This window comes from Bombina bombina, chromosome 8, assembly GCF_027579735.1.
Source record: "Bombina bombina isolate aBomBom1 chromosome 8, aBomBom1.pri, whole genome shotgun sequence".
Lineage (NCBI taxonomy): Eukaryota > Metazoa > Chordata > Amphibia > Anura > Bombinatoridae > Bombina > Bombina bombina.
In genome coordinates this window covers 326708194-326718340 of record NC_069506.1, presented here as the reverse complement: position 1 = coordinate 326718340, position 10147 = coordinate 326708194, and the positions used below count along the sequence as shown (strand labels likewise).

The following is a 10147-nucleotide window of genomic DNA, read 5'->3' as shown; positions in this document are numbered from 1 at the left end:
AGTTCTTATAGCTTCAGTGTTTATAATGTGACTAAAAGGGTTATAATATCGTGATCTAGAACCAGCAATTAATGATGTCGTTCTCTGAATTAAAACCAAGAGGCACCTGCGTCTTTAACTTGAATATCCAGTATGCCTCCTGTCTTTTGAGCTGGCCAAGCCTATCTCCACCTCTCTGTGGCTTTTTAATTTTTTCAATGGCATTCCATCTAAATTTTGTTGTGTCTTTATTATGGATCTCAATTAAGTGTTTTGCTAGTGCTGAGCAAGACACCTCATTCTCAATGAAAGGTGCTCCCTAACTCTAGTCCTTACGTCTCGGGTCGTCATTCTTATGTATTGCTTTTTATGTTCCTCACATTCTATTAGGTATATGACAAATTTTGTACTACAATTAATAAAATCTTTTATGTCAATTTCCTCATTTGTCACATGAGATTTGAATTACTTTGTATATGGTATGTGGTATATAAACGTTACCTGCTACTTTGTTTGAAGGCTTATTAAGTGTGGACACCGAGGTTGGTGTCAAGACTGAACGATAATCTGGGTCGATTATTGAGGAAACTACTGGGATATGTGTTTATGCACCGTGGTTAGTGTCTCATTGGTACACACTTTAATATCGAGCAGAGACTGCATAGCATTTTTGAATACATACATACACACACTCACTTACACACACACACACACACACACACACATACAGATACACACACATTCATACATACATACACACTCACTTACACACACACACACATACAGATACACACACACATACATACATACACACTCACTTACACACACACACATACAGATACATACACACATACACACACATACATACATACACACTCACTTACACACACACACATACAGATACATACACACATACATACATACACACTCACTTACAAACACACACATACAGATACATACACACATACACACACATACATACATACACACTCACTTACACACACACACATACAGATACATACACACATACACACACACACACACACACACATACAGATACATACACACATACACACACATACATACATACACACTCACTTACACACACACATACAGATACATACACACATTCATACATACATAGATACATACACACTCACTTACACACACACATACAGATACATACACACATTCATACATGCATAGATACATACACACTCACTTACACACACACATACAGACACATACACACATACATACATACACACTCACTTACACACACACATACAGATACATACACACATACACACACACACACATACAGATACATACACACATACACACACATACATACATACACACTCACTTACACACACACATACAGATACATACACACATTCATACATACATAGATACATACACACTCACTTACACACACACATACAGACACATACACACATACATACATACACACTCACTTACACACACACATACAGATACATACACACATTCGCACAAACATACACACATACTCACTTACATGTACACATACATACATACACTAACATACATTCACTCACACACATACATACACACACATCATCATCATTATTATTATATTTATTAATAATAATAATAATAATAATCTGTCACTTTCTGAACAAAATAAAAATTAATTTTATTGAACATTTTGGGATCTGATGAAGGGGCTGAGACAACAAAAAGACAATTGCTTTTTTAATAGATGTAGTACTACACATATACACAGTATTTCTTTGTGTTTGTTTCACTAGCAGCATATTTGGGGGAAGTGGTGGATTGTTATGGTTACACTGTGTCATCGTGGAATTCATATCAAATGACACCTAGAAGGAAGACACCGCACTTAGGGGCTTATTTATTAAACTCAGTATGGAGCTTGATGCCCTGCGTTTCTGGCGATCGGGCTGATTGACACCCCCTGCTAGCGGCCAATTGGCCGCGAATCTGCAGGGGGCGGTGTTGCACAAACAGTTCACCAGAACTGCTGGTGCAATGATAAATGCAGAGAGAGTTGCTGTCGGCATTTATCGATGTGCGGCGGACATGATCCGCAATATCGGATCATGTCCGCTCGCACCTTCTTAAATAGGCCCCTATGGGTGCTGTGGATGGTATATTTTTTTGTTCACCAAAATGTTGTGACTAAAATAAAGTAATTTTAATACAAAAAATGTATAAATATATGTCGCTATACAAATTGTTACTGATTTTTTAACTGTAGAGATATTAAAATGCAATTGCAATTTAAAGAGGCATTACATTCAAAGTAATTTCCTATAAAATGATTGATTGGGTAATTTGTCTTTACTACTGTAAATCTTGCAGTATCTAAATATTGACCCTGTAACTTACTATATAGTGCTTGATTGACAAGTGCAAGAGCAGATTTATATCTATAGCTTGCAAAGGATATAATATAACCATACTTAGAAATGCTTTTCAAAGGGTGTTTCCCTGAGGTGCAAAACAATGCAAATATTACTTTTATATTATATACACTTTTAAATGCTTTAAAAACATTAATTTTTTTAGTCTAATATTTTGCAAATCAGTGCTTAAAAACACTCATCAGCTGATTATTTCACCTATGGTTGCCTCCTCGGAGATGTTTTCCGGTACACTTATGATTTATACATGCTGCAGGGTGTGCAGAGACGAATATGAATAGTTCTGTTTAGTGTCGCTATTTGTGTGCTGTCCTTGGGTCGAAATTCATATTCTTCCCTGCACACCCTGCAGCATGTATAAATCATAAGTGTCCAGGAAAACATGGCTGAGGTGGCAACACTAATTTCACCTGCGCTAAGATATAATTAATTTCTGGCCTGTTAAGGGTCATGAGGACTGAAGTTGGAAACTGCTCTATCTGAATCATGAAAGTTTCATTTGACTTTACTGTACCTTTAATTGCTTATATATAGGGCTAGATTTATCAACCCTTAGGCGTACAAGGGCGCGTATACGCGCCCCTGTACGCCTCAGCTCGCCTGTGGCGGGGCGCAATTACCCGCAGGTAATTAACACTCGCGTGCAATCCCGCCCCCTGCCCATGCACAGCCAATTACGCGCGGGCAGGAGCTGTCAATCTCCTTGTTCGGACTCGACCGAGGAGATTGAATTTCGCCAGAATAGATGTGGCGAAGAAGTTAGGGAAGCAGCGGTCTGGTGACCGCTGCTTGATAAATCGCGGCGAGCAAGTTTTTGTGAGAACTTGCTGCCGCAAGGGCTTGATAAATCTAGCCCATAATATTGCTTACTTAAAAAATGTCCGTTTGAGTCTGGGAGTGTAACAGAGGTCTTTCTACTTCAGCCTTAGCGCCCCTAATTATTTTAAGATGCCTGTTGGTTGTTTTTTTACAGAAATCTACAAGATTTTTCCATGTGTAGTCTGTTTAATTCAGTATAGCTCAGCAGTAAAAGATGAATCTGCAATGGATCCACTAAATTCCTCCCTGTAATGATTTCCAGGTGGCCGGGAGTTCCTTGTAAACAGTAGTTCTGTGTTTCATTTTACGAAAGTGCAAATCTATTGTGTCACAGAAGCAAAGTTAAGAGAAAGTCAGTTGTAATTTTTTTTTTAAACATTTCTAGAAGTGGTGTGTGTGGCTTGTGTCCAGCATGTTAGGGGGAGTATTTAGGGAACTGATGGAGTGTAATGGTGCAAGATTAGTACTACAAGTGAATCCAGTGGGGAAAGAGCAGAATAAAATAAAATGTGAAAAAAATAGAAAATTAGGAAAAATTGCAAATAACTCAGCTGGAGTTAAGGGATGGGAGGGTAATTAAAGGGGCAGTATACACCTTTAGAATTTTTTTATAAAAATGTTATGCAAAGTAAAACAATTTTACAATATACTTTCAATGTTTATTTTACTCCCTTTTCATGTTATTTAGCTCTGTAAATTCTGGAAGTTCTGACATTTCATGGCTAACCCTCCTACATATATCCCTAACAAATGCAAAGCAATGCACCTTATACTATCATAATGACTGTGTCTAGCCTGGCATCCTCAGCAGACTTAAAGGGACATGAAACCCAAATTTTTTCTTTCGTGATTGAGAAAGAGCATGTCATTTTAAACAACTTTGAATTTACTTCTATTATCTAATTTGCTTCATTCTATTGATATCACTTGCTAAAAAGCATATCTAGATATGCTCAGAAGCTGCTGATTGGTTGCTGCACATAGAGGCCTTGTGTGATTGGCTCACACATGTGCATTGCTATTTCTTCAACAAAGGATATCTAAAGAATTGTGCAAATTAGATAATAGATGTACATTGGAAAGTTGTTTAAAATTGCATGCCCTATCTGAATCATGAAAGTTTAATTTTGACTAGACTGTTCCTTTAAAGGGATTTGAGATACAAAAATGTATTCCATTTTAAAAAAAAGTTTCCACTTCTATTATCAAATGTGCTCTATCTTTGTTGAAAGATACCTAGGTAGCTGTCTGGAGTACCTCATGGTAGGAAATAGAGCTGCCATCTAGTGGTCTTGAAAATGTATAACATTCTCAAATTAAAGCATGTAATTTTTCGACTATTATTACCTGCAGATATCATGTTCCTTTAACATGCAATAAAAAGAAATAAGTATTGTTATTATCAAGTATTGTTCAGTATTGTTTTGTAGAAAAGTAGTGTGAATTGTGTATATGACACTTTGGCTGCATAATCTGATAAACTACATTTAAATTCTTATAAATCCTTCATCTTTTTTAAATTATCAATTCACAAATATAGTACATAAACATATATGACTTTATGAAATGGATATATGACTTTATGAAATGGATATATGACTTTATGAAATGTATGTATGACTTTATGAAATTTAAATCTTTCTTTTGGCCTCCTGGGTTTAAACTTGTCCCCTTTTTATGAGGCCATGCTAAAGTATAGCAGCAGCAGTATCTGAATAACAGCACCGCAGGAATATCTTTACTGGTATTTTCACAAACTGTTATCTGTCTTCTAGGCTTCTTTACAGAACAGTGCTTCTAGCTATACAGCACTAGCTTAGTATATGGTACAGGTTGTGGCTAAAGCTTCTGCACTCTAAAGCTCCCTCTACAAGTTGCTTACATAACATTGCTATTTGCTACACATCTTGCTACCATAGAGTGCTTAACATATATGTACATATTTTTTTATCAAAAAAAGAAACAATTTATTTTAGTGAACAAACCAAACTACTCTCAGAAGGACACATTCTTGATGAAGGAACCATGCTGATTACATATGTTGTCTACCTTATTTATAAAGAATTCTGGGTTATTTCAATAACGGTTATACTGTTCAACATCTGTCTATACAAATTATTATTTTAGTGTGCTTTCTTCGTATGTAAAAGCAAGAATGAGTAAGCTATATGTATTTATTTTTTAAATGTGTTTTTGCAGACCCCTCCTATGATGTGGTCAGGAGATCTGGATGGGGAAATCCCATGAGTCCTGTAGTAACAAATGCAAAAAGTAAGTAATTTTAACTGTTACAACAGCCAAAGTATGGGAGTTACAACATGTGTGTAGATAATAATTGGAATGTGCCCTAGATTAAAAGGGACAGTATACTCCAGATTTTGTATTGCTTAAAAAGATAGATAATCCCTTTATTACCCATTCCCCAGTTTTGCATAACCAACATGGTTATATTCATACACTTTTTACCTCTGTGATTACCTTGTATCTATTCCTTTGCAAACTGCCCCCTTATCTCTTTGGACAGACGTGCAGTTTAGCCAATCAGTGATGACTCATAAATAACTCCACGGGAGTGAGCACAATAGTGTCTATATGGCTCACATGAATTAGTGCTGTCTAACTGTGAAAAACTGTCAAAATGCACTAAGATAAGAGGTGGCCCTCAAGGGCATAGAAATTAGCATATGAGCCTACCTAGGTTTAGCTTTCAACAAAGAATACAAAGAAAACAAAGTAAATTGGATGATAAAGTAAATTTGAAAGTTGTTTAAATTGCCTGCCCTATCTGACTCATGAAAGTTTAATTTTGACTAGACTGTCCCTTTAAAGGAGTTATAAAAACAGCTATTTTCTATCAAACATTTGAAAGAGGAGAAATTACACATTATAATTTTAAAACCATCTGGTAGAGCAGGTTTAATACAAGCATCAACTGGTATAAATTGCACACTGGCCCATAAGGACGTATTCAGTATTAATGGACAAAGATGCACCCTCACCTCAATGAAAACAAAATGTCCAGAATATAAATATTATTAAAAAATGTAGAAAATTTAAAAATATAATTTTTTTGGTGTACCATAGAAATACATTTACTTTTTTACTTCTCTTTTATACAGTTAGCATTTGCATATTACATTGTTGGTATTATATACTGGCATCACCATCTGCATTTTTTAATATAATTTTCTGCTTTTCAGGTCCTCCAGTTGTAACAAATCAAAATGTGAACAAAGGCAGTGAACAACAACGCCCCCAGCCAGGTATCACAAATTATATGGATACTAACAATGTAGTCTTTGGCATGCCCTAAAATAAAAATAGTTATCATTTATTCATAGAGCACAAACATATTCTGTAGAAGCATGAACATAGGTAAATTATGTCATGGTAAATGTAGAAAAAGACAGTTACCGAAATGATTATGGAGTAGAGGGCCCTGCCCGTAAGTTACCGTCTTAGGTAGGTCACATTGGTAGTGGCAGACCTCTCAACCAACCTAGATCTTGTGAGATTGTTATGAGTTTGTAAGTCTGCCCACATGTCTCAAACCAGGGCAAATGTCCTATATTCCTTGCACTTTCCCATCTCCACCAAGTGAACTCCTTACGTTGTGTGGCCAAGCCCAGGATTTTTCAGTCTCCCCATGGTACGTCCATTCTGGCACTTGCTGTAATTGCCAAACCCATAAAGCACTTGTGGGTCTGACAAGTCCCTTCATCTCCCTGTCTCAGAAAGTTTCCAGGGAATATTTGTAGGGATGGGATGGGATTGGTTGTTTACATGGTACAGAGAGTGGAAAGGGAAACAGAGAGGGGCCATGGTTGGGAAATAAAGACAGATTAAGACAAAAATTAAATTACGTCAATAAAAAAAAAAGAGGACAGTAAGTAACTTTACATTAACCTATCTCTGTACATTGTCCTTCTACAGCTCCTCAGGACCGTATAGAAGTCACAGTTTGATAAAGATCAATAACTCCACCCCTGATGTGACTCATTTTTGTCACTCTGCACAGCTACATTTTTCAGTATGAGCTTGACATAAATAAATCTTAGAACTCCATGAGTTTTAGCAGCCTTTAGTTTATATATGAAATGGAGAAGTTCAGATGTATAATTTTAGGTACTGGTCTGACCAGGACAGACAGGTGGATTGACTGAATCTCTGTGTTTAAAACTTGGATTAAGACCACTTGCATCCCAAATTTTCCTGGAAGCTTTCTGGGACTGGCAGGTGAGGGTGCCTTGTGGGTACGACTGTGACAGTAGGGACGGGGCTCCAGGTGTGCAGCGGACAGGATTTGGCATGTCATGGGCAGGGTTAGCTGGAATAGGGCATATCATTTGCATGGTTTGGGTTTTTTCCCACTTTTTTGATAACAGGAGTATCTGTAAATTAATTTTAGGCAATGATAAAACAGTAATTATATTAACAGCACAATAACACAAGAGACTATATAAACAAAACTCCCAACCATTCTGGTATGGAGGTAGAGAAATTCACAATAGTGCATCAGATGCTTGAGGAATGAATTTGAGATTACTAAAGTTTGAATATCTCGTGCTTTTGTGCCATTTTTTCCTTACTATATCAAGGTATTTGTAACAAATTGTTTTATCTTACAGATCCTTACCAAATATTGGGGCCTACAAGTAGCAGACTAGCTAATCCAGGTAAATATGATAGCAATGATTTATTATTATTATTATTATTATTTATTTTTTCTGATTTTGACCATCAAAATTCTTCTTAAAAAGAAAGTGAAAGTCAGAAATCATTGTGGTGTGTGTTAATAAAATACATTCTTCTAGGTATTTGTATAATGAACTCAGGAGATAAGCTAGAGTTATTGCGGAGTATTAAATAATCGATCTGAAAAAAACAAAACATGGAGTCGTTGCCTACAGCATCTATAATAGTATAAAGATATTTATTTTCCTAATGTGTTGGTTCCTTGCAGGCAGTGGGCAGATTCAACTGTGGCAGTTCCTCTTAGAGCTGCTATCGGACAGTTCCAATGCTAGCTGTATCACCTGGGAAGGAACAAATGGAGAGTTTAAAATGACAGACCCAGATGAGGTTGCACGAAGATGGGGTGAAAGGAAAAGCAAGCCGAATATGAACTACGACAAGTTGAGCAGAGCACTAAGATACTACTATGATAAAAATATCATGACTAAAGTTCATGGAAAACGCTATGCCTACAAATTTGACTTTCATGGTATTGCTCAGGCTTTACAGCCCCACCCAACGGAGACATCCATGTATAAATACCCTTCAGAGTTTTCATACATGCCATCCTACCATACCCATCAACAGAAGGTCAACTTTGTCCCTTCTCACCCTTCCTCAATGCCAGTAGCATCTTCTGGCTTCTTTGGAGCAACATCACCATACTGGAGTTCCCCAAGTGCAAACATCTACCCCAACCCAAATGTTCCACGACATCCTAATACTCACGTGCAGTCACATTTGGGAAGCTTCTACTAGATTTCCACTTTGTAAGGACGTTATAAACAGTTTTTATCCGGGGATGTATATCACATTCATTGGATGCAGACCTGAAGACAAGGTTGAACAGTTTGTGCCAGAAGACCAGTATTATTGTTACAAATACTCCTCTCTATATGTGGAATCGGATGTTTGTAAGTTAGTATTATTCTCAGTTTGCCTTGGAATAGGGAAAAAAATTAAACCCAAGGATGTGATTAAGAAGATTTAACCATTTTCTGATTACTTAAACTCTTAAAATATGGACTGTTAAAAGCAAATGATTTATAATAGAGACATTTAACCATTTTGTGCTATTTTTTGTCAGTATTTTATAATAAGCACTGGATGGCTTAGGTTTGTTTTGTTTTTTTAAACTAACTGGAAACAATGAAAATGTTTTTTATATATAAAGAAAAAAAAAGGCATTTCTTATACCTGTTTGAATTATATTCGTTGACAATCATAAATCCGGTCTTGTTAAAAAAAAAAGTGATAACTAACAAGAAAAAGCAAGGATCATTTTCTTTATTTTTTTCTTTGTATATATTAGGGATGTAAGAAGATTTGATTAACTTTATAACCTCTATAAAATTTTGTTTTCCATAAGAGAATATTAAAAACAGTTATTTTACTTATAACCCAAGAGAATTTACAAAAAATTAGCTAGGTTGCTCTGATAAAATATAAATCATCCACAATTATTTAAAGATTACTGTACAGTATTTGTGTTTCTGTCTTTACCCGGGGTGGGCAGCATGAAGATGTGGCATCAGCAGACCTATCATGTACAACAAAGGGCTAAACCATAGCTGTGCAAAGTTCTTGAGGAATTAGGGATTACAAATATGCCATGTTAAAGGGACAGTCTACACCAGAATTTTTATTGTTTTAAAAGATAGATAATCCCTTTATTACCCATTTCCCAGTTTTGCATAACCATCACAGTTATAATAATACACTTTTAACCTCTGTGATTATCTTGTATCTAAGCCTCTGCAAACTGCCCCTTTTTTCAGTTCTTTTGACAGACTTGCAGTCTAGCCAATCAGTGCCTGCTCCCAGATAACTTCTCGTGCACGAGCACAGTGTTATCTATATGAAATATGTGAACTAACACCCTCTAGTGGTGAAAAACTGTTAAAATGCAATCTGAAAGAGGTGGGCTTCAAGGTCTAAGAAATTAGCATATGAACCTCCTAGGTTAAGCTTTCAACTAAGAATACCAAGAGAACAAAGCAAAATTGGTGATAAAAGTAAATTGGAAAATTGTTTAAAATTACATGCCCTGTCTGAATCATGAAAGTTTATTTTGGCCTAGACTGTCCCTTTAAGGGCATATTTAAACACAAAAAAATACCAAAAACCTTTTTAGGCATGCACAATTAAATGCAGTGTACATTAGCTATTTTTTCCTGTAAATTTCA

General features: G+C 36.1%; 1 protein-coding gene across 2 annotated transcripts in view; it reads left to right on the top strand.

Annotated features, from left to right (window-relative positions):
* The window catches only part of FLI1 (Fli-1 proto-oncogene, ETS transcription factor), a 202779-nt gene extending 193349 nt beyond the window's left edge, over positions 1 to 9430 (top strand). For both annotated transcript variants that reach the window (XM_053691552.1, XM_053691553.1), the window contains exons 6-9: positions 5427 to 5498; positions 6428 to 6490; positions 7856 to 7903; positions 8191 to 9430. In XM_053691552.1, coding sequence (XP_053547527.1) covers positions 5427 to 5498; positions 6428 to 6490; positions 7856 to 7903; positions 8191 to 8720 — 713 coding nt within the window. In that variant the 3' untranslated portion in view covers positions 8721 to 9430. The remainder of the gene's footprint in view (positions 1 to 5426; positions 5499 to 6427; positions 6491 to 7855; positions 7904 to 8190) is intronic.
* The last annotated feature ends 717 nt before the right edge of the window (positions 9431 to 10147 follow it).